Source organism: Oncorhynchus nerka, linkage group LG8, assembly GCF_034236695.1.
Source record: "Oncorhynchus nerka isolate Pitt River linkage group LG8, Oner_Uvic_2.0, whole genome shotgun sequence".
Taxonomy (NCBI): domain Eukaryota; kingdom Metazoa; phylum Chordata; class Actinopteri; order Salmoniformes; family Salmonidae; genus Oncorhynchus; species Oncorhynchus nerka.
This window is the reverse complement of record NC_088403.1, coordinates 55,420,820-55,444,269: the sequence shown is the minus strand read 5'-3', so window position 1 is coordinate 55,444,269 and position 23,450 is coordinate 55,420,820. Positions and strand designations below refer to the sequence as shown.

General features: G+C 41.8%; 2 protein-coding genes across 5 annotated transcripts; both read right to left on the bottom strand.

The window, feature by feature from the left end:
• Positions 1 to 454: 454 nt before the first annotated feature.
• Positions 455 to 7,571, bottom strand: LOC115133608 (G protein pathway suppressor 2-like). Of its 4 annotated transcripts, none has more exons than XM_029667023.1 (10): positions 7,373 to 7,568; positions 6,975 to 7,092; positions 6,632 to 6,741; positions 6,420 to 6,532; positions 6,120 to 6,199; positions 5,801 to 5,880; positions 3,703 to 3,907; positions 3,400 to 3,557; positions 1,504 to 1,599; positions 455 to 1,165 (listed from the first exon to the last, which is right to left on the bottom strand). In XM_029667023.1, exons 2-10 carry the CDS (start codon positions 7,066 to 7,068, stop codon positions 1,073 to 1,075), a joined length of 1,029 nt encoding a protein of 342 aa, XP_029522883.1. In that variant the 5' UTR covers positions 7,069 to 7,092; positions 7,373 to 7,568; the 3' UTR covers positions 455 to 1,072. The 4 variants fall into 4 exon arrangements, with proteins under 4 accessions (XP_029522883.1, XP_029522884.1, XP_029522885.1 ...); XM_029667024.1 differs by having other exon boundaries at positions 3,703 to 3,877; positions 7,373 to 7,566; XM_029667025.2 differs by lacking the exon at positions 7,373 to 7,568 and having other exon boundaries at positions 6,632 to 6,852; positions 6,975 to 7,062.
• Positions 7,572 to 14,422: 6,851 nt separating this feature from the next.
• On the bottom strand, positions 14,423 to 22,338 carry LOC115133616 (gamma-aminobutyric acid receptor-associated protein). The gene is made up of 4 exons (XM_065021924.1): positions 22,088 to 22,338; positions 16,025 to 16,103; positions 15,807 to 15,925; positions 14,423 to 15,250 (listed from the first exon to the last, which is right to left on the bottom strand). The coding sequence occupies exons 1-4, from the start codon at positions 22,175 to 22,177 to the stop codon at positions 15,170 to 15,172; spliced, it is 369 nt and encodes a 122-aa protein (XP_064877996.1). The 5' UTR covers positions 22,178 to 22,338; the 3' UTR covers positions 14,423 to 15,169.
• Between the last annotated feature and the right edge of the window lie 1,112 nt (positions 22,339 to 23,450).

The following is a 23,450-nucleotide window of genomic DNA, read 5'->3' as shown; positions in this document are numbered from 1 at the left end:
GAAATGGAGAAAGAAGTGCTCTCACAAACATGCTGCCTGTGAGGGCGTAGGTAGCTACTGCACCTACAGTCAGGGGAGGGCTGGTGGAAATGTCTCAAATGTCTTTTTTGTAAATTCTCTCCTGATTGATCAAGGGCTTCTTCAACTCTAGATTTATGATGAGTGATGCTGTTCTGTTTAGGAGTGCATTCGGCGGGAGCGCTGTGCTCATGTTGCAATAGAAATATAGAACTGGCACCATTTTCAATGTAACAATGGAGACTTGTCAGGTCTATACATTACTGATTTTCAGAGTGGTCCGCCCTTCTGAATGAGCCCCATATGTCCTATTCAATATTGTGTGTATCGTATATCACCTAAACTTGTCTGTTAAAAGATGCCAGGATCAGAACTTTCAGAGTAGGAGTTGAACAAGCGTCACACAGAAGCATTTAGGAGAAAGGAAACTCGCATGCCAATTCCAGTGTTTAATTTCAGTCTTTCACAAGTATCTGATTGAGACCACGTACATGACCTTTCAGCAAAGAACTTGGCAAAGACCCTTAGAGGCTGCCAACAGAGCAGGTAGCTAGCTAGTAGACACACTGGGTCACCTATAGGGAGAGGCACCATGTAGTTGACCCATTATTACTTTGTACAAACTCATGAGAAAGTTATGGCATGTTTTTTGCTTTATTGTATTCACAAAGAAGTCCAAACTGTGCAGAACGTCTCCCACCCCAAACAAAATTAAAGACAAATTGTTAAATTGTGATTTTTTTTGTTTTTGTTTTGGAGGACAGTTTCCGAGGTAAAAGATCCAAACATAAAATCAAAAAGTAAAACACTATACAGTTTCAGGAGAAGTTTCCTAGAACATTTAGGCCACTAAAACTAAAGTAATTCAGCAGTAATAAAATGAACGATACAATAAATATTAAAGTCAAGCCTGTGGGTTTGGGCTTTACTACAATCAACCATCATAATCCAAGTTTACTATGACATAATTCCAGTCTTCTCAAATCTTGAGTGAGCCAATGAAATCTGAACGATAAGAACTCCCAGGGGAGATAGTTTAGGCAGGTAACCATGGTTACTTGCTGTGGTGATAGAACCTCTGTGAACTCTGGGCATGGGGGAGGAAGGCATGGCGGGGAGCCATTTGGGGAGAGCTCTGGAAAGGTGCCTGGTGGACGAAACGTCAATTAAATGTTACCAAGCAATAGTTAAGAACTTTAAGACAAACCATCCATATTTCAGGTGATACATTAAAAAAAGTGTGCGTTCACTATTAAGATGAATTCATATTCAAGATTCACACTGGTTTGACTATGGCTTTAACTATGAGAGCTTGGACAAAACAAAAATACAATCACTTTTCAATCTATACTGCAACAATAAGCAAAGCAATCCACTTTTTTAAATTGAAATAACCACTTTCAGGTGCACCCATATTTCTGATGGGGTGGTGGGTCAACAGTGGGCGGTAACAGTGAGAGGTGGGGAGGGGTGGCTAAGAGTTACCTTTGGAGTGGGGATCTGGACAGGCAAGGAAGGGGTGGGCAGCAGGCCAGCAACAGATGCATGGAGGGATTGGGGGTGCATGGGTCTCATAGCACCCTGGAACAACAGGAGTTTAGGGAAACACAAGGAAAGGACAAGAGGTACAGTTGAAGTAGGAAGTTTACATACACCTTAGCCAAATAATCTGTTTTTCACAATTCCTGACATTTAGTCCTAGTAAAAATTCCCTGTCTTAGGTCAGTTAGGATCACCACTTTATTTTAAGAATGTGAAATGTCAGAATAATAGTTGAGAATAATTTATTTCAGCTTTTATTTCTTTCATCACATTCCCAGTGGGTCAGAAGTTTACATACACTCAATTAGTATTTGCTAGCATTGCCTTTAAATTGTTTTGGGTAGCCTTCCACAAGCTTCCCACAATAAGTTGGGTGAATTTTGGCCCATTCCTCCTAACAGAGCTGATGTAAATGAGTCAGGTTTGTAGGCCTCCTTGCTCGCACACAATTTTTCAGTTCTGCCCACACATTTTCTATAGGATTGAGGTCAGGGCTTCGTGATGGCCATTCCAAAACCTTGACTTTGTTGTCCTTAAGCCATTTTGCCACAACTTTGGAAGTATGCTTGGGGTCATTGTCCATTTGGAAGACCCATTTGCGACCAAGTTTTAACTTCCTGATGCCTTGAGATGTTGCTTCAATATATCCACGTAAATTTCCTCCCTCATGATGATCTATTTTGTGAAGTGCACCAATCCCTCCTGCAGCAAAGCACCCCCACAACATGATGCTGCCACTCCTGTGTTTCACAGTTGGGACGGTGTTCTTTGGCTTGCAAGCCTCCCCCTTTTCCACCAAACATAACGATGGTCATTATGGCCAAACAGTTCTATTTTTATTTGTATTTCATATTTCTCCAAAAAGTACAATCTTTGTCCCCATGTGCAGTTGCAAACCGTAGACTGGCTTTTTAATGGCGGTTTTGGAGTAGTAGCTTCTTCCTTGCTGAGCGGCTTTTCAGGTTATGTCGATATAGGACTCGTTTTACTGTGGATATAGATACTTTTGTACCGGTTTCCTCCAGCATATTCACAAGGTCCTTTGCCGTTGTTCTGGGATTGATTTGCACTTTTCGCACCAAAGTACGTTCATCTCTAGGAGACAGAACGCGTGTCTTTCCTGAGCGGTATGACAGCTGTGTGATCCCATGGTGTTTATACTTGCGTACTATTGTTTGTACAGATGAACGTGGTACCTTCAGGTGTTTGGAAATTGCTCCCAAGGATGAACCAGACTTGTGGAGGTCTACAATTGTTTTTCTGAGGTCTAGGCTGATTTCTTTTGATTTTCCCATAATGTCAAGCAAAGAGGCACTGAGTTTGAAGGTAGGCCTTAAAATACATGCACAGGTATACCTCCAATTGACTAAAATGAGGTCAATTAGCCTAACAGAAGCTTCTAAAGTCATGACATAATTTTCTGGAATTTTCCAAGCCGTTTAAAGGCACAGTCAACTTAGTGTATGTAAACTTCTGACCCACTGGAATTGTGATACAGTGAATTATAAGTGAAATAATCTGTAAACAACTGTTAGAAAAATTACTTACGACATCTAATTTGTGCATGACACAACTGACTTGCCAAAACTATAGTTTGTTAACAAGACATTTGTGAAGTGGTTGAAAAACGAGTTTAAATGACTCCAACCTAAGTGTATGTAAAGTTCTGAATTCAACTATATAAAGGAGTATCAAGGACAACTCAGGTTTGAATTTGTACAATATGAACTTATATTAAAACAGATTCACAACTAGGTTTAGTGGTTGAATAGAAAACCTTATAATGTGCATGTATTGAAAGAGCATCTTCCTCCCAATCTGTCTGACCAGTGGTCTTACCCCGTCAGTGAAGCCAGACTGTTGGTTGGCATGTTCCAACTGCTTCTGAAGGGGTATTCCAGCACCAGGGATGAATCCTTGCTGGGAGGTGAAGTGACTGTGAACAGCGTAGCCAGGCTGTTGAGGAAGGTACTGCATGGCCTGGAACGCAGACACACCTGGACAGGAGACAGACAGCAAGAGTCAGACTTTGGAAACTAATACTGCAGGATGCTGTCATGATTAGCAATTTTTATTACTACATAGTCCACAATGGAATTTCCTGTCGGAGGCATTAATATTCAGCTTGCACACACATGCTACCTCTGATCTGGGAGCTATTGGCGAAGCTGACGGGTACAGAGGGGCTGGGGGCGTAGCTGGAGGGGTGCTGTGTCTGGGCCACGCTGTAGCTCTCGTGGACTGACTGACTGCCACCGAACTGGCCGTGCTCTGCCAGGCCCGCACTGAATCCAGACTGGCTCTGGTAGTGGCGGCCCTGTGGGGCGAGGAGAGTGAAACGGTCACTCTATAAGAGGTCACACAGAGCATGGGTTATGTGTCTGTTGTTGACATCACTGACAGTTACTATGTTTCAGTGGGTGGTTTTTTTAACTACAGAGTTAAGGATTTGATTCCAGCTTGGGCCGAATGCTGATGCCTGGAACTCACTTTATTGACACTATTGATGCCAAGATATACAATTGAAGTCGGAAGTTTACATACACCTTAGCCAAATACATTTAAACTCAGTTTTTCACAATTTCTGACATTTAATCCTAGTAAAAATTCCCTGTCTTAGGTCAGTTAGGATCACCACTTTATTTTAAGAATGTGAAATGTCAGAATAATAGTAGAGGGAATTATTTATTTCAGCTTTTATTTATTTCATCACATTCAAGTGGGTCAGAAGTTTACATACACTCAATTAGTATTTGGTAGCATTGCCTTTAAATTGTTTAACTTGGGTCAAACATTTTGGGTAGCCTTCCACAAGCTTCCCACAATAAGTTGGGTGAATTTTGGCCTATTCCTCCTGACAGAGCTGGTTTAACTGAGTCAGGTTTGTAAGGCCTCCTTGCTCGCACACGCTTTTTCAGTTCTGCCCACACATTTTCTGTAGGCTTGAACCAGGAATTTGTGATGGCCACTTCAATACCTTGACTTTGTTTTCCTTAAGCCATTTTGGCACAACTTTGGAAGCATGCTTGGGGTCATTGTCCATTTGGAAGACACATTTGTGACCAAGCTTTAACTTCCTGACGGATGTCTTGAGATGTTGCTTCAATATATCCACATCATTTTCCATCTATTTTGTGTAGTGCACCAGTCCCTCCTGCAGCAAAGCACCCCCACAACATGATGCTGCCACCCCCGTGCTTCACGGTTGGGACGGTGTTCTTTGGCTTGCAAGCCTCCCCCTTTTTCCTCCAAACATAACAATGGTCATTATGGCCAAACAGTTCTATTTTTGTTTCATCAGACCAGAGGACATTTCTCCAAAAAGTACAATCTTTGTCCCCATGTGCAGTTGCAAACCGTAGTCTGGCATTTTTATGGCGGTTGTAGAGCAGTGGCTTCTTCCTTGCTGAGCGGCTTTTCAGGTTATGTCAATAGAGGACCCGTTTTACTGTGGATATAGATACTTTTGTACTTGTTTCCTCCAGCATCTTCACAAGGTCCTTTGCTGTTGTTCTGGGATTGATTTACACTTTTCACACCAAAGTACGTTCATCTCTAGGAGACAGAACACGTCTCCTTCTTGAGCGATATGACGGCTGCGTGGTCCCATGGTGTCTATACTTGCATACTACTGTTTGTACAGATGAAAGTGGTACCTTTCAGGCGTTTGGAAATTGCTCCCGTGGATGAACCAGACTTGTGGAGGTCTACAATTGTTTTTCTGAGGTCTTGGCTGATTTCTTTTGATTTTCCCATGATGTCAAGCAAGGAGGCCGGAGTTTGAAGGTAGGCCTTGAAATACATCCTCAGGTACACCTCCAATTGACACAAATTATGTCAATTAGCCTATCAGAAGCTTCTAAAGCCATGACATAATTTTCTGGAATTTTCCAAGCTGTCAACAGTCAACTTAGTGTATGTACACTTCTGACCCACTGGAATTGTGATACAGTGGATGATAAGTGAAATAATAGGTCTGTAAACAATTGTTGGAAAAATTACTTTTGTCATGCACAAAGTAGATGTCCTAACCGACTTACCAAAACTATAGTTTGTTAACAAGACATTTGTGGAGTGGTTGAAAAACGAGTTTTAATGACTCCAACCTAAGTGTATATAAACTTCCGACTTCAACTAGAATTGAAAAGTTTGCTTGATAAAAAGATGTCCATTACAATAGCGACATCTAGTGGTTAGATGAGACATTACACATACAGAGGGCCACCCAGTTGCGACTCACCGGGATGACAGGTGTTGGAAACAACTGCTTACTGCGCTCCGACATGAGAGCCCCGGGCCTGTTGTGACTGACTGGACTGCCTGATAGAGGTGTTAGAGAGAACAAAAAAGTGATGAGGGAGTATGGTGTAGTGACCGGCGGGAACCTCAGAAGTCATTTGTGGATAGACTAATTGTGGGCCAGTGCCACATATATTGAATTCATGTGTTCAAAGTAAACAGCTTGTGATAAATGCGTCTGGAAAATGACCACGTTATTTTGATGTTCATTTAATGTAATTGCTTCGGAGATGACAGTCATGAACACGTGTATAGCTTACCTTGGATGTTCAGGAGATGCTGTCCTGTGTGCATGGTTAGACTGGACTGGTAGCTGGCTGACGTCAGTGTTGTGATGTCACTGCAGGAGACGTAAAAACAGATGAGATATCTGACAGGACATTTCTAACAATCAGCAAATCCTTTATAAATGGCCTTATTAAAATCTCAGTCCTACTCCAAACTGGGAGGGTTGCATTTCAATAATCTAATGTGGCTTATTGACCTTCAAGGTTCACTAACATTAAGGAAGCTTGACTATTGAGATGCACCTGAGGAGTCAGAGGCTCCCTTCCTCTCACCTCTGCTCCTTCCTGCGCCTCTTCTCCTCCTCGTGCAGGACCTTCTTCAGCTGGAGGAAGAGCTGATGCTTCTCCTCCTGCAGTCCCTGCAGCTTCTCCCCCATCTTCATCGCCTGTGAGGAGGAAAAGGAAATGTAAGAGAGGGTTAAGGTGAGATAGCCCATCCTCTGAAATTAGTTATCTCCCATCTGTTTGTTATGACGTTCTCTGACCTGTTCTTTCGTCTCCTCCAGTGACATCCTCTCCTCTATCTCTTTTGTTCTCTTTCGCTCTTCCTCCTCTTTCATCTTCTGCTCCATCATCTTGTCCACCTCTTCCTCCTCTAAGATTTGGAAGAAAAGAGACACCAATTACAACAACTTAATTGTGGAATTTGTTCTCTCTTCTTCCTCTTTCATCTTCTGCTCCATCATCTTGTCCACCTCTTCCCCCTCTAAGATTTGGAAGAAAAGAGACACCAATTACAATGACATAATTGTGGGAAAAATCTGGCTTTTTGATTATGTTTGGGAAGAAATGCAGTAGTCAAGCCAAGCCAGCCTTGTGATATCTCACCCTGTCTTTTGCGATCTCTTTCTCTCATAATGTGCTTGTGGAGGGCTCTGGCCATGGCGTTGGACAGCTTCGGTCTGTCCTGCAGAGCAGGCATGGTGACAGGAAGTGGAGGGGCCAGCTGAATGCAGCAGAATCAATTGAGAAAATATGGGAAGTAAATATAGTTACAGGCAACAACAGCAAAAGGTGACAATTATTTGCTAGAAACTGACACTTGTTCTTTTATTTTTTTATTTACTTTGTTTTTAATAGAAATAATAAATTGCATGCATTCACCCCCACCTAGCTAACGTTGCATTGCATCTGATCTGGCTATGCTAGCAGCTAGCTAACGTTACATTGTTAATGTTAGATCGATGAAGGGCCAGCAGGCGCGAAGTTGTAAACAGAGAACTTACTTTCGTTGCTTTGCGAGTATTCCAAGATGAAAACTTTTGTCTTCGCTTGGTGTGTGTTTTTTGGTGTGGATTATAAAGCGGAACATTTGTTATGCTATGAAAAACTGGAACTTTGTTTCTATATTATGAATTTCGTGTTCATAAATGAGTTTTTTCCCCCGAACTGATACACTTCCGGTGTGAAAGGACGCTTACTGTTTTGACGTCAGTGAAGCCCTGGGAGTTGGGGTTTCTATTCAGTACTTCCCAGGGGACCTTGAGAGTAAAAGTAAAGATACCTTAACAGAAAATGACTCAAGTAAAAGTGAGTCAGCCAGTAAAATACTACTTGAGTAAAAGTATTTGGTTTTAAATATACTTAAGTATCAAAAGTAAAATACAGTATACTTACATTGAGTGGCTGCTGCCAACACACTGACTCAACTCCAGCCACTTTAATAATGGAAATGGATGGAAATTGATGTAAAAATATATCACTAGCCACTTTAAATAAGGCTACTTAATATAATGTTTACATACCCTACATTACTCATCTCATATGTATATGTATATACTGTACTCTATATCATCTACTGCATCTTTATGTAATACATGTATCACTAGCCACTTTAAACTATTCCACTTTGTTTACATACCCTACATTACTCACCTCATATGTATCTGTACTCGATATCATCTACTGCATCTTGCCTATGCCGTTCTGTACCATCACTCATTCATATCTTTATGTACATCTTCTTTATCCCTTTACACTTGTGTGTATAAGGTAGTAGTTTTGGAATTGTTAGGTTAGATTACGCATTGGTTATTACTGCATTGTCGGAACTAGAAGCACAAGCATTTCGCTACACTCGCATTAACATCTGCTAACCATGTGTATGTGACAAATAACATTTGATTTGATTACTTAATTGAACCAGTTTCCTGTCTTGCTAAGCTGTCCTGTCTTGTGTTTGGGATCATTGTCATGTTGAAAGACCCAGCCACGTTTCATCTTCAATGCCCTTGCTGATGGAAGGAGGTTTTCTCAAAATCTCACAATACATGGCCCCATTCATTCCTTCCTTTATACGGATCAGTCGTCCTGGTCCCTTTGCAGAAAAACAGCCCCAAAGCATGATGTTTCCACCCCCATGCTTCACAGTAGGTATGGTGTTCTTTGGATGCAACTCAGCATTCATTGTCCTCCAAACACGACCAGTTGAGTTTTTATCAAAAAGTTATATTTTGGTTTCATCTGACCATATGACATTCTCCCAATCTTCTTCTGGATCATCCCAATTCTCTCTAGCAAACTTCAGACGGGCCTGGACATGTACTGGCTTAAGCATGGGGACACGTATGGCACTGCAGGATTTGAGTCCCTGGCGGCGTAGTGTGTTACTGATGGTAGGCTTTGTTACTTTGGTCCCAGCTCTCTGCAGGTCATTCACTAGGTCCCCCTGTGTGGTTCTGGGATTTTTGCTCACCGTTCTTGTGATCATTTTGACCCCACGGGGTGAGATCTTGCGTGGAGCCCCAGATCGAGGGAGATTATCAGTGGTCTTGTATGTTTTCCATTTCCTAATAATTGCTCCCACAGTTGATTTCTTCAAACCAAGCTGCTTACCTATTGCAGATTCAGTCTTCCCAGCCTGGTGCAGGTCTACAATTTTGTTTCTGATGTCCTTTGACAGCTCTTTGGTCTTGGCCATAGTGGAGTTTGGAGTGTGACTGTTTGAGGTTGTGGACAGGTGTCTTTTATACTGATAACAAGTTCAAACAGGTACCATTAATACAGGTAATGAGTGGAGGACAGAGGAGCCTCTTAAAGAAGAAGTTACAGGTCTGTGAGAGCCAGAAATCTTGCTTGTTTGTAGGTGACCAAATACTTATTTTCCACCATAATTTGCAAATAAATTCATAAAAAATCCTACAATGTGATTTTCTGGATTTTTTTTCCCTCATTTTGTCTGTCATAGTTGAAGTGTACCTATGATGAAAATTAAAGGCCTCTCTAATCTTTTTAAGTGGGAGAACTTGCACAATTGGTGGCTGACTAAATACTTTTTTGCCCCACTGTATGTGATGGTACGCAAGGTTTGAAATTATGTTTAAGTTAAATATATCTGTTTGGGTAAATTTGCAGTCAACAAATGATTTATAATTATGCTCTGGCTTCCTTTACCATCCACTCAAGAAAAAGCATTATCCCACGGCTGAATCAAGTTGATGATCCCTGGTATAGATGATTTAGACTCTAATGGTGAATAACCCTTTAAAGTCATTTATTTTAATAATGTATATACAGGTTGTTCATAGTAGTCATTTCCATTCCTTCAAGGGACTCTCCAGTGTTCATTCCTCACAGGCAAGTTCTTCCACACTGACCTAGACAAACCATTTCTGTATGGACCTCGCTTTGTGCACAGGTGCAATGTCATGCTGAAACAGCAAAGGACCTTCCCCAAACTGTTGCCACAAAGTTGGAAGCACAGAATCGTCCAGAATGTCATTGTATGCTGTAGCATTAAGATTTCTCTTTACTGGAACTAAGGGGCCTAGTACGAACCATGAAAAACAGCCCCAGACCATTATTCCCTTACAGTTGGCATTAATCATTGGGACAGATAGCGTTTTCCTAGCATCCACCAAACCCAGATTTGTCTGTCGGACTGCCAGATGGTGATGCGTGATTTATCACTCCAGAGAACGCGTTTCCACTGCTCTAGAGTCCAACTTAATATATATATATTTCTATTTAACCTTTATTTAACTAGGCAAGTCAGTTAAGATCAAATTATTTTTTACAATTACTTCCTACACTGGCTAAACCCAGACGACGCTGGGCCAATTGTGCGCCGCCCTATGGGACTCCCATTCACGGCCGGGTGTGATACAGCCTGGATTCGAACCAGGGCGTCTGTATTGACGTCTCTAGCACTGAGATGCCATGCCTTAGACCTCTGCGCCACTCGGGAGCACCAATGGCGGCGAGCTTTACACCGCTCCAGCCGACACTTGGAATTGCGCATGGTAAACTTAGGCTTGTGCGCGGCTGCTTGGCCATGGAAACCCAATTCCACAAAAATCCTGACAAACAGGTATTGTGCTGACATTGCTTCCAGAAGCAGTATGGAACACGGAAATGAGTGTTACAACCGAGAACAGACGATTGTTATGTGCTACAGAAAGGTGGCGTCCTATGACAGTGCCGCAATGAAAGTCATTGAGCTCTTCAGTACGGACCATTCTACTGCCAATGTTTCCCTATGGAGATTGCATGGCGGTGTGCTTGATTTTATACACCTGTCAGCAACGGGTGTGGCTGAAATAGCCAAACCCACTAATTTGATGGGATGTCCAACTACTTTTGTATATACAGTACCAGCCAAATTTTGGACACACCAACTCATTCAAGAGTTTTTCTTTATTTTTACTAAACTCAGCAAAAGAAGAAAGTCCTCTCACTGTCAACTGACTTTATTTTCAGCAAACTTAACGTGCAAATATTTGTATGAACAGAAGATTCAACAACTGAACAAGTTCCACAGACATGTGACTAACAGATATGGAATAATGTGTCCCTGAACAAAGGGGGGTCAAAAAAGTAACAGCCAGTATCTGGTGTGGCCACCAGCTGCATTAAGTACTGCGGTGCATCTCTTCCTCATGGACTGCACCAGATTTGCCAGTTCTTGCTGTGAGATGTTACCCCACTCTTCCACCAAGGCACCTGCAAGTTCCCGGACATTTCTGGGGGGAATGGCCCCAGCCCTCACCCTCCGATCAAACAGGTCCCAGGCGTGCTCAATGGGATTGAGGTCCGGGCTCTTCGCTGGCCTTGGCAGAACACTGACATTTCTGTCTTGTAGGAAATCACACACAGAATGAGCAGTATGGCTGGTGGCATTGTCATGCTGGAAGGTCATGTCAGGAAGGGTACCACATGAGGAGAAGGATGACTTCTCTGTAAGGCACAGCGTTGAGATTGCCTGCAATGACAAGCTCAGTCCGATGATACTGTGACACACTGCCCCAGACCATGACGGACCCTCCACCTCCAAATCGATCCTGTTCCAGAGTACAGGCCTCGGTGTAACACTCATTCCTTGCTAGATCAAAAAAAAAAAAAAAAAAAAAACAACACTTTGAAATGCATTCCGACCATCATCCCTGGTGAGACTAAAACTTGACTCGTCAGAGAAGAGCACTTTTTGCTAGTCGTGTCTGGTCCAGTGACGGTTTGTGCAGCGTTGTTGCCGGTGATGTCTGGTGAGGACCTGCCTTACAACAGGCCTACAAGTCCTCTGTCCAGCCTCTCTCAGCCTATTGCGGACAGTCTGAGCACTGATGGAGAGATTGTGCGTTCCTGGTGTAACTCTGGCAGTTGTTGCCATCCTGTACCTGTCCCGCAGGTGTGATGTTCAGAAGTACCGATCCTGTGCAGGTGTTGTTACACGTGGTCTGCCACTGCGAGGACGATCAGCTGTCCATCCTGTCTCCCTGTAGCTCTGTCTTAGGTGTCTCACAGTACGGACATTGCAATTTATTGCCCTGGCAACATCTGTAGCCCTCATGCCTAATGCACATTCATGCAGACAAGCAGGGACCCTGGACATCTTTCTTTTGGTGTTTTTCAGAGTCAGTAGAAAGGCCTACTTAGTGTCCTAAGTTTTCATAACTGTGACCTTAATTGCCTACCGTCTGTAAGCTGTTAGCGTCTTAATGACCGTTCCACAGGTGCATGTTCATTAATTGTTTATGGTTTGTTGAACAAGCATGGAAAACAGTGTTTTTAAACCCTTTACAATGAATATCAGTGAAGTTATTTGGATTTTTACAAATTATCTTTTAAAGACAGGGTCCTGAAAAAGGGACATCTCTTTTGTTGCTGAGTTTATTTTCGACATCGTAGAAAAATAAGTTAAGACATCAAAACTACAATGAAATAACACATATGGAATCATGTAGGGGTGGCAGGTAGCCTATTGGTTATAGTGTTGGGCCAGTAACCGAAAGGTTGCTGGATCAAATCCCAGAGCTGACGAGGTAAAAATCTGTCATTCTGCCCCTGAACAAGGCAGTTAATCCACTGTTCCTCGGTAGGCCGTCATTGTAAATAAGAATGTGTTCTTAACTAACTTGCCTAGTTAAATAAAAGGTTAAAATAAAAAATGTAGTAACCAAAAGTGTTAAATCACATATTTTATATTTGAGATTCTTCAAAGTAACCACCTTGATGACAGCTTTGCACACGCTTGGCATTCTCTCAACAAGCTTCATGTGGTAGTCACCTGGAATGCATTTCAATTAACAGGTGTCTTAACAGTTCATTTATGGAATTTCTTTCCTTCTTATTCCATTTGAGCCAATCAGTTGTGTTGTGACAAGGTAGGGGTGGTATACTGAAGATAACCCTATTTGGTAAAAGACCAAGTCCATATTATGGCAAGAACAGCTCGAATAAGCAAAGAGAAATGACAGTCCATAACTAAGACATGAAGGTCAGTCCATCCGGAAAATTTCAAGAACTTTCAACGTTTCAAGTGCAGTCGCAAAAACTATCAAGCTCTATGATGAAACTCTCTCATGAGGACTGCCACAGGAAAGGAAGACCCAGAGCTACCTCTGCTGCAGAGGCTAAGTTCATTAGAGTTACCAGACACAGAATTTATCCCCAAATAAATGCTTCAGTGTTCAAGTAACAGACACATCTCATCATCAACTGTTCAGAGACTGCGTGAATCAGGCCTTCATGTGGTCAAATTGATGCAAAGAAACCACTACTAAAGGACACCAATAAGAATACTTGCTTGGGCCAAGAAACACAAGCAATACACATTAGACTGGTGGAAATCTGTCCTTTGGTCTGATGAGTCCAAATTTGAGAATTTTGGTTCCAACTGCTGTCTTTGTGAAACACAGAATAGGTGAACGAATGTTCTCTGCATGTGTGGTTCCCACCTTGAAGCATTGGGGAGGTGGTATAATGATGTGGGGGTGCTTTGCTGGTGATTTATTTAGAATTCAAGCAACACTTAACCAGCATGGCTACCACAGCCTTCTGCAGCGATACACCATCCCATCTGGTTTGCGCTTAGTGGGACTGTCATTTGTTTTCCAACAGGACAATGACCCAACACACCTCCAGGCTGTGTGAGGGCTTATTTGACCAAGAATGAGAAGGATGAAGTGCTTCTTCAGATGACCTGGCCTCAACCCAATTGAGATGGTTGGGATGAGTTGGACCGCAGAGTGAAGGAAAAGCAGCCAACAAGTGCTCAGCATGTGGGAACTCCTTCAAGACTGTTGGAAAAGCATTGCAGGTGAAGCTGGTTGAGAGAATGTCAAGAGTATGCAAAGTGGTCAGCAAGGCAAAGGGAGGCAACTTTGAATCTAAAATATATGTTGGTTTGTTTAACACTTTTTTGGTTATATGATTCCATATGTGTTATTTCATAGTTTGTCTTCACTATTATTCTACAATGTAGAAAATAGTAAGAATAAAGAAAAACCCTTGAATGAGTAGGTGTCCAAACTTTTGACTGGTACTGTATAATATATATCGAAAATATGCAGGTTTGGACAACGTAATAATTCAATGCGGCAGCATTACAAAATAAACAAGTTCATTGGCTGCTGCTAACTAGCATAGCTGGTCCCATTGTTGCAAAGCGTTATGGGGTATTAGAATTCTGTTGTCTTAACCTTTTTCCATCTTCAACCTAAACTGATACCAAACTAAACCCATCTGACAGTGAAGGTGAGGAAACTACCTCAGCACTACTCAATCTTGGGTTAATAGCAAGATTAATACTACTTTCTGTCTCGCCTTCCCTACACTATGTGATGATGGGATTGGATGTCTCCACAGTGAGTGGAGTCTGGTGTTATGATCAAACGGATTCCATTTTGAAAGCTCAGGTGTAAACAGGAGAATAGCCTAAATGAAGAGAGAAATGTGTGTTCTCCACTTTCAAGATTATGGTTGCGGAAACTTTCCATATGTTCACATACAGTAGAGATAGGCAGGACAAGTCAAGCAAAAAAAAGACAGTAACGAAAAGACAGGAAACAAAGTTGGCTTTTCAGCACATTTTATCACGAGTGGAGAGTGCCAGTAACAGCTATACCGAGTTCTAACTTTTTTAAAGTAGAACAAAACTTTTAAAAAGTAAAATTCCACTGAGCTTCACAATACTTTTCAGAAATTAAGCCATCTAAAATTACAAGTACAATAATAAAGAATCATAATAGTAATCAATCCAAATATATATTTTTTTTAACCACTGAAAGCGGAGACAGGCGGAATATGGTTTAGTCGGAATTCTATTCTACTCAGTCAGACGTCAAATACACTACGTCGTCAGAGTATCTTACCAGCGCTAATACATTAGTAAACATTGACATGACATTTTATCATTGCCAAATGGAGCAGAATTTAACCTATCACGCTACATCCAAAGTTTACATTTTATTTTCCACGTATCTTTATAATGACTGGTAATATGGTCTAATTCTAACACTCATTTCAAAATGGCATCTCTCCCATATCCGTTTCAGCATGATTAAAGCACTATGAAAACTGGCCACGGGACCATTCAACCGAAATCCCCATCTCGGAGACCCGGAGGCAAATAAAATTCAGACTGTGCGAAGAGTATTAAAGAGGTAAAAATGGATGGATGAGGGGGGGGGGGGAAGTGCATCTGACGTCTTTGCTCGGGGAACTAGGCTGCTGAGCTGGATATAGCATTTCAATGGATATAAGGGAGGTTTGGGGGAGAAGACTTGGGTGATGAAGGGGGGAGGGGTTTAGACTTCCGTTTGGCTGTCTCCATAGACACTCTCATCACTGTAGGCAATGTAGAGGAAAAAGTCCTCTTCATGGTGCTCCTGAAAGAGAGAGCAATAAAGAGGTGTTGGTATGAGTTGACAAAACAGAGGCATCCCCAATCCAAACGTTGTCACAAGCACCAAATACAATAAGTGTAGACCTTAACGTGAAGTGCTTACTTAACCAACAGTGCAGTTCAAGAAGAGTTTAGAAAATATTTACTAAATAAACTAAAGTAACACAATAAAATAATAACGAGGCTATATACAGGGGAGGGGGTACAGGTACTGAGTCAGTGTGCGCAGGAAAAGCAGCAGAAAAGCGTTTGAAGGGAGCGGGGAGGAATCATACCTGGTATAGAAGGCCCATGGTGGCTGAGGTGGGAGGAATCATACCTGGTATAGAAGGCCCATGGTGGCTGAGGTGGGAGGAATCATACCTGGTATAGAAGGCCCATGGTGGCTGAGGTGGGAGGAATCATACCTGGTATAGAAGGCCCATGGTGGCTGAGGTGGGAGGAATCATACCTGGTATAGAAGGCCCATGGTGGCTGAGGTGGGAGGAATCATACCTGGTATAGAAGGCCCATGGTGGCTGAGGTGGGAGGAATCATACCTGGTATAGAAGGCCCATGGTGGCTGAGGTGGGAGGAATGACGTTGTTTACAAAGAAGAACAGGGCGTCCTCGGCCCGCAGGTGGATTCGTTTTCGGATGAGGAAGTAGAACTGGCCCACTGTAGTAGAGAGAAATTAATTTAACTATTAAAGTTCTGAAGAGAGTGGTATAGAGGTGGTACATGGATGGCACATAACCATAATAACTGGTTACCTACCTGTGAGGTCAGAGGGCACAAGGTATTTCTTCTTGTCCAGATCTCCTATCCTTGCTTTGGGGGCTTTTTCCACAATTACCTACAATTAGAAGGCAAAAAAAATAATATTAATATTAATATTGTGTGGCTGTGTCCAAAAATGTAAAGTTCAAAAATAATAACCTAGACTTTGTTACATTCATATCTCTTACATACATTTCCACTTACTGGTAAATTAACTTGGTCACATACGATTGCACTATTCAAGCTTGTTTTCTTCACATTTCGAGGAAAGGGGATCTGATAAAATAAGTCTCAGACCCCCTGAAACTCCATCGTGCGAGGTGATTTTCAGAAACCATTATGGCACACTGACGTGGGATTATTAAATGATTCTGCATTTGGATTCTACTGCGGTGTCAAGCCAGAGATCTGTATATAATGACGAGATATGCATGTCGCCGCACTAACAACAGGAGTTGTTGTACCAAAGGCAGTAAGGCAAACGACAAGGTGAGGTCCAAAATAAGCCAATAGGAACACATTGGACAGATTATGGGCAGAGGGAAACAGCTCGCGTTGCTTCTTCCTCTGGTCAAGCTCGATAAACAAAAAGACGTGGTCAAAAAGGCCAGTTATGCCATCTTAACCTGTGGTTGCGTCACACACAGTGCAGATGTCTATTTTGCTGATGTTTAGCGGACAAGTTGGTTTTCCACACAGCCCTCGTAGCAAATACCCACAACACAGGATTATTTAGTTGGGGGGCCTGAAATACAACCACGGGATCTATTCAATCTGCAAAACTGAAGCGTTAGAGTCACCGATAGAAATGTAAAAGTAATTTCAGATTGAGCCGACACATGCAGTGTTTACCGGGAACGCAGTCTCCGCTAAAGCAAGAACATTGCCTTCATTTTTACAGCATGATTGAAATGTGAAGTTCAGCGATGCGGATTGAATGAAGACCCAAATCTCCCAGAAAAACAACAAGGCCTGTATTCAGTGCATAAAACCTACACTGAGTCTTTCTGCAGATTGTTTACACCAGGGTTTTCCAACCCTGTTCCTGGAGAGCTACACCCTCTTGGTTTTCACTACAACCACAGTTATAACTAACCCGATTCAGTTCATTATTAGAATCAGGTGTGCTAGATTAGGGTTGGAGTGAAAACGCACAGGACTGTCACTCTCCAGACACAGGTTTGGATAGCCCAGAGATCAGTGGAGGCTGCTGAGGGGAAGACGGCTCATATTAAAGGCCGCAACAGCGCTAATGGAATGGCATTAACACATGAAAAATCATAATCGGTCGACCTCTAGTTTCCAACGCTGATACCGATTATTGGAGGACCAAAAAAAGCCGATACCGATTTTTTAAAAATTTAAAAACGGCACATTTTTTACAATTTATTTGTAATAATGACAATTACAACAACACTGAATGAACACTGATTTTAACTTAATATAATACATCAATAAAATCAATTTAACCTCAAATAAATAACGTTCAATTTGGTTTAAATAATGCAAAAACAAAGTGTTGGAGAAGTAAAAGTGCAATATGTAAGAAAGCTAAAGTTTCAGTTCCTTGCTCAGAACATATGAAAGCTGGTGGTTCCTTTTAACATGGGTCTTCAATATTCCCAGGCAAGAAGTTTTAGGTTGTAGTTAGGAATTATAGGACTATTTCATTAACTTTTGACTATTGGATGTTCTTATAGGCACTTTAGTATTGCCAGTGTAACAGTATCGCTTCCGTCCCTCTCCTCGCTCCTCCCTGGGCTCGAACCAGGAACACAACGACAACAGCCACCCTCGAAGCAGTGTTACCCATGCAGAGCAAGGGGAACAACCACTCCAAGTCTCAGAGCGAGTGACATTTGAAACGCTAATAGCGCACACTCCGCTAACTAGCTAGCCTTTTCACATCGTTTACACGAGCTTAATCTCGGGAGTTGATAGGCTTGAAGTCAAACAGCGCAATGCTTGATGCACAACGAAGAGCTGCTGGCAAAACGCACGAAAGTGCTGTTTGAATGAATGCGTACGAGCCTGCTGCTGCCTACCACCGCTCAGTCAGACTGCTCTATCAAATCATAGACTTAGTTATAATATAATAACACACAGAAATACGAGCCTTAGGTCATTACTATGGTCAAATCCGGAAACTATCATCTCGAAAACAAGACGTTTATTCTTTCAGTGAAATACGGAACCGTTACGTATTTTATCTAAGGGGTGGCATCCATTAGCCTAAATATTCCTGTTACATTGCACAACCTTCAATGTTGTCGTAATTACGTAAAATTCTGGCAAATTAGGCGGCCCAAACTGTTGCATATACACTGACTCTGCGTGCATTGAACGCAGACCTGGATTTCTTATAGCAAAATATGCAGGTTTAAAAATCTATACTTATATGTATTGATTTTAAGAAAGGCATTGATGTTCATGGTTAGGTACACATTGGAGCAACGATACGCATCGCATCGATTATATGCAACGCAGGACACGCTAGATAAACAAACTAGTAATATCATCAACCATGTGTAGTTAACTAGTGATTATGATTGATTTAATGCTAGCTAGCAACTTACCTTGGCTTACTGCATTCACGTAACAGGCAGTCTCCTCATGGAGTGCAAGTTGGACTAGTTAACTGTAAGGTTGCAAGACTGGATCCCCCGAGCTGACAAGGAGAAAATACGTCGTTCTGCCCCTGAACAAGGCAGTTAACCCACCGTTCCTAGGCCGTCATTGAAAATAAGAGTGTGTTCTTAACTGACTTGCCTAGTTAAATAAAGATTAAATAGATGTGTAAATATATATATATATATTTTTTTTAAAGTTATTATTTTTTTACCGGCCAAATGTGTGTCCAAAAATACAGATTTCCAATTGTTATGAAAACTTGAAATCCGCTCTAATTAAAATTGGCCATTCCGATTAATCAGTCGACCTCTAATGGAAACCATGCGTTTGATAACATTCCACTGATTCAGTCGACCAAAAAGTAGACTGTTACAGCTTTAAGCAAACCCTGAAAATTAAGGTTAGGGACCTATTATCATTTCTGCCTAAGACATTCTTACAAAAGGGTGGTTTTATAACTAAAGGGACACAGTGTAGACTGAAAACAATACATCTATAGATGGCCTAAATGTGAAATAAACAACTGAACTGCTTACTGACACCCGCTCTAGGCTATTTGGGGTAGCTAACATTACATATCGGGGCGGCAGGTAGCCTAAGTGGTTATAGTGTTGGGGCCAGTAACCAAAAGGTTGCTAGATCGAATCCCCGAGCTGACAAGGTAAAAATATGTCCTTCTGTCCCTGAACAAGGCAGTTAAACCCACTGTTCCTCGGCCGTCATTGTAAATACACATTTGTTCTTAACCGACTGGCCTAGTTAAATAAAACATCTTTAAAAAACACACACACCTTAACTCTTACAGCTACCTATTAACCTGTCAAAGTATTACTTTGGAAGTAAATGACTATTTGTAAGTCATGAGGTCTTGCTTTTTGAAAACAGTCCCAAGCTTGGTAGCTAGTTATTGTTTTAAAGGCACTGTGCAGTGGAAAAACATGATTTCCCTGTTTTATATACATTTCCACACTAGGAGGTTGGAATAATACTGAAATTGTGAAAATAATGATAATGTCCTTTTAGTGTAAGAGCTGTTTGAAAAGACCACCTGAAATTTGTATGTTTTGGTGGGATGGAGTTTTGGCCTGCCTGGTGACGTCACCAGGCGGTGAATTAGTTTGACCAATAATAAAAAGAGTTCCAAACTCGATCAATAACAGCGTAAAGGACTGCAATTCAGGCCGTTCCTTCATCTGCAGAAACCCCTATTCATACATTTTTAAGCTAGGACTCCAGTACATAGGCGGGAACACTAGTATAATAGGTGGCGGTAATGCGTCAATATTGGACACAATCAGCCGATAAACCCCACCAGGGTCTAAATTTTACTTTTTTGTCTACCAGCCACTGTGACAGGTAGATAAAATATCTACCAGCCACTCAGATTTCTTACTAGCCAATATTTTGTTGCTGCCATAATTACACCAATAGACAAATGAGCATGCTTTGTAATACAATACATGTATTAGTAATAAGTAATGTGATATACTGCAAAAAAATAAAAAATGACCCGGGTCTTAATCAAAATGTTCAGCTGCCCCTTTAAGGGCGGGAGGTTACCGTGGTAACGGGGCCACTCGAGCCCTGTCACACATCTGTGATCTGACTAGGGAGTAAATGCGCAGTTGAAACAGCAGACTCAAACTAACTATGGAAAAACAGAGCTTGTGAACAAAACAATGTATATTGCCAAGAAAAACAACGACAGGGTCTCACTTTGTAAATTAGACCAACTTTTATGCCGGTGCGCAGCGTCTCCAAAAATGAATCAGCACTTCAGTCATCTTACACAGCTCCCCTAAGGGTTGCTGTGCAAGGTGGGACATAGGATTTGTATTTATTTGAGCAATTAGCAGCTATGAAACAAAACATAAATACTTTGAAAACAGTGCCAGACTAACGTGCTCATACTTGCCTTTTGACTTTTTATTCGCGAATAATGCTTACACTGTAGAGCCCTGCAAATTGATCATCATGAATTTTATGCCCTGAACCCCACAGAAGAGGCTGGGCGACAACACCTGTGACTAGCTAGCAGTGGTAGACAGTGTACTTCGCCCTTGCCTGCCGGGAACGATTTTCCCGCAGTTCTGTTAACGACAGTGAGGGCGGGTGTTTGGCAGGCCAAGACACTTGATGCTAGCTAGGTAGGACTCCAAGTACACAGCAGGCAGGATAGGTAGCTAGCTATTGACAGCTAGGACACCGGTAGAAAGTGTCGTTTGCCCCCCGCCTGTCTGGCACTGTTTTCCCACAGTTCTGTTCACGACGGCAGGTGTTACACTTCGAACACCGACAGCGTCATTGCATTGTGGTACACCAGAATTACATTCATTTCCAATTAAACTCTGCGTTTGCCTTGCAGCATTGCGTTGAGGAGGCAGTTGCATTTATCGAAAGTACGCCTCAAACTGTATGCGTAGACGGCTTGACAGAAATGGTAACAGAACGTGAATGTTGAACTTCAGTTGCATACATATCCAGATGATGGCGCATACTATTTTGCACAATGAGGCTGTCGGTGTGTTCCAAGCGTTATGCTTTGATCACACCGACAGTTATTGCATTTTGGTAAACCAGAATTACATTACATTTCCAATAAAACGCTGCGTTTGCCTTCCAGTGGGATTTATCGAACGTCTGCGTCAAACTGTATGATTTGACGGCTTGTTGCATACTATTTTTTCGCAAAATACTGTCGGTGTGATCGAAGCGTTACAAGCCATTTCCACAGTCGTAGTACAGATGATGCCGGAGTTGGAATGTGAAGCTAACTGAAGACGCAGAAATGTCCACATGCTGGAACGCCCCTAATTGCAGGTCGCAACCACACGTCACTATTATTGTTGATAACAGATACGCTTTCCCCTACCAGACAGTCCTAGCAAAATTGTTCTTTGCTTAGAAGTTATTTGACCATTTTAATTGAAAACAATCACAGTAGGTACTCAATTGTTACCCAGAAATTTGTTAGGGTTAAAAAAAAAAAAATTCGCCTGCAATGGACCTTCAAACAAACATAGCTACAATTAAATTGTTATTGTTAGCTGTGTGTAATGAAATGACATAAGTTGACAGCTTGCTATAGCTAGTAAAACAAATTCCCATTCAGTGTAGAAACTATGCCTCAAGTCTTTCAACCAAACTGCGTCAACTTGACCGTCAAGTAGGGTGGCTTGCTAGGCCCATTTTAGAAGCAATTTGTTGTTGCCCAACTAGCCAACGTTAGTAAGCTTGTTCTTTGGCGTCGTTGTGAACATTCACCTACCTAACCAAACATGACATGGGTATATTATAGAACGTCAGTTATGTCGTAATTGGGCTCACTAACATCAACACTTTTTCTACAAAGTAACCCATATTGAGAAGTAAACCAGACAGGTACTGTAGCTAGTAGGCTAGCTTCTAGCAAAGAAGGCATCTACTTACGGGTACCCTGTCCGGGTACTTCTTCCTTATTTTCTCGCCCTCAGACCGTCTCTTCTCAAATGGGTGCTCCTCTTTGTATTGAAACTTCATTGTCAAACGAATGACAGGCTGTCGGTAGGTGTATCTGAGATATCCGACTGGGATTTCTCAAATAGTAATTCGTCGAAAAAGCTAGCTAGTTGGGCTACTGTTTTGTTCGGGTTCTTTCCTAGTGCGACTGCGGCGGAGGGATACCATAACATACGACGCGAAAGGGAGGTCTGTACGCCGCACAGCTAAAATGGATTGTGGAAATATGAACGTTGACCGCAAAGAACCACACTGTTTGTGGTTAGGTTGATATTGTTTAGTCATATTCATCAATTAATCGAAATGTAATGATTAACAAATTAGCAGTGGTTTTGTTTCATAGTTGTTGCCCAAAACATTTTTTTCAATAGTACTACTTTATTTTGTCCAACCGGCTGTGATGAGGCAGTTGCCCTAGTCATATGACCCATCCACTGCAGTTTCCGTGGCGAACAGTCATTGGCAGCAAGCGAATTCAAGACTGCCAAATTAATGTCTGAAATAAATTATTAATTTTGACATCGCTGGAAGTAAGTTATTGTGGGGTTGTAATAATTCCTCGCAATGTTCCCATAGTTTGTATTCACACTTAAGCTTCAAGGTGGGTGTCATGTAGCAGTTTGCGTGGGCAGTTACACAAGTGAAGTCATTATATGCTTCAGTCATGTCAGCTGATGTAGCTGCTGCTATAAAATGGTAGCGGTCACAATACCCGTAGTCTGATCATAAGATTGAAACGTAAGGTATATCCCGGGGGGGTATATATACCAGTTTCATATTCCAATTTGAGCAATTTCTTATATTTTGTACTTGTTTTTAGTTAACTGAACTTAATACGCCCCTGCTGGTTCTGTTTTCTGCTAGCAGTTGATTAGCAAATGATCAGCTAGAGTTACGCACTGTTTTCTTAGGACAGTCCCTGAATAGAAGGAAAGCATAGACCAGCAGTGTGTTTTCCCTCCAGCGGCCAGCCTGGATAGGAATAGACGTGCCTTGCTACTTCAACAGGTAGCCTTCAAGTCAAGCGGAGGCCACGACTAAGGGGAACGAGAGCAAGCGATGCAGTTATTAATCTTACCACATGAGAGCAGTCAAGTGTCAGAAGACTTGTAATATTTGTGGAACTCATTGAGCAGAATTTCACGATTACTGATCTGGAATAAAACTGCAATACGAGCTATTTACAACGTAGGTAGTTATGTATATTCACACAAAAGGCATACTATTGTCAAGATACAAGCTAACACAAAAGTATAATCCAGACTTTACTTTCAAGTATTTTCCAGGGAGAGTG

Excerpts from the sequence above, each read along its gene's own strand:
- LOC115133608 (XM_029667023.1), bottom strand. The coding sequence starts at position 7,068 with ATGCCTGCTCTGCAGGACAGACCGAAGCTGTCCAACGCCATGGCCAGA. Across the intron at positions 6,200-6,419 it reads AGGCGCAGGAAGGAGCAGAG|TGACATCACAACACTGACGT; the intron begins GTGAGAGGAAGG and ends CGTCTCCTGCAG. Across the intron at positions 3,558-3,702 it reads CAATAGCTCCCAGATCAGAG|GTGTGTCTGCGTTCCAGGCC; the intron begins GTAGCATGTGTG and ends TCTCCTGTCCAG.
- LOC115133616 (XM_065021924.1), bottom strand. The coding sequence starts at position 22,177 with ATGAAGTTTCAATACAAAGAGGAGCACCCATTTGAGAAGAGACGGTCT. Across the intron at positions 16,104-22,087 it reads AGTACCCGGACAGGGTACCC|GTAATTGTGGAAAAAGCCCC; the intron begins GTAAGTAGATGC and ends TTCTAATTGTAG. Across the intron at positions 15,251-15,806 it reads CCATGGGCCTTCTATACCAG|GAGCACCATGAAGAGGACTT; the intron begins GTATGATTCCTC and ends TCTCTCTTTCAG.